We start from the raw sequence: 599 nt of genomic DNA on the forward strand, positions 1-599 counted from the left end.
CCCGGCCGCTCGCGCTCCCCTGGGTCGGCGGGCCTGCGCCGGCCCGGGCCCATGGCGGCCGGCGGGCTCTGTCGGCGGTAGCGGCGGGCGGCGGCCCTTTCGGGCCTGGTGGTGGCGGCTGGCTCGGCGGCCGCCCGCGGCTCGTATGGCGCCCTTCTGCAAGGGCTCACGCGACGCTGATCACCTTCTTCGACCCAGCCTGGCGGCGCGCATGAACTTCCCTACTCTACGTGGTGGCCTCGGTGATGCTCAACGCCCGCCTGCAGGTGCGGATCGAGTGAGCGGAGCGCGCCGCAGCCCCGGCAGGAGGGTCCCGCGCGCCGGGCCGCGACGGACAGGGGCGCCGCGGCATGAGGGTCCGGCCGCCGGACACGGCGGGCAGGAGGGGCCGGCTCCCGGCGGCCCAGGGCCTCGCGGCCCACGCCGGCCACCCGGCCGCCGAGCCGCTCGGCCCCGGCCACGACCCGCCTGCCCGCGGCGCCGCCGGTAACCTATTGCACAGAAACTCGCCAAACGGGCCCTTTCCGTCGGGCTCGAGAAAAAAAAAAAAACAACAGAAAACCCGATTTGAGGGCGCGTCCGACCTGTTGTTCTGCCAC

General features: G+C 74.5%; 1 protein-coding gene across 1 annotated transcript in view; it reads left to right on the plus strand.

Moving 5' to 3' along the window:
• LOC121105163 (small integral membrane protein 10-like protein 2A) overlaps positions 1–281 on the plus strand; it is a 9847-nt gene extending 9566 nt beyond the window's left edge. The window contains exon 2 of the mRNA XM_040641249.1: positions 226–281. Coding sequence (XP_040497183.1) covers positions 226–281 — 56 coding nt within the window. The remainder of the gene's footprint in view (positions 1–225) is intronic.
• Positions 282–599: the final 318 nt, after the last annotated feature.

The sequence above is a fragment of the Ursus maritimus genome (assembly GCF_017311325.1).
Source record: "Ursus maritimus isolate PB19 chromosome X unlocalized genomic scaffold, ASM1731132v1 scaffold_X1, whole genome shotgun sequence".
Classification (NCBI taxonomy): Eukaryota; Metazoa; Chordata; class Mammalia; order Carnivora; family Ursidae; genus Ursus; species Ursus maritimus.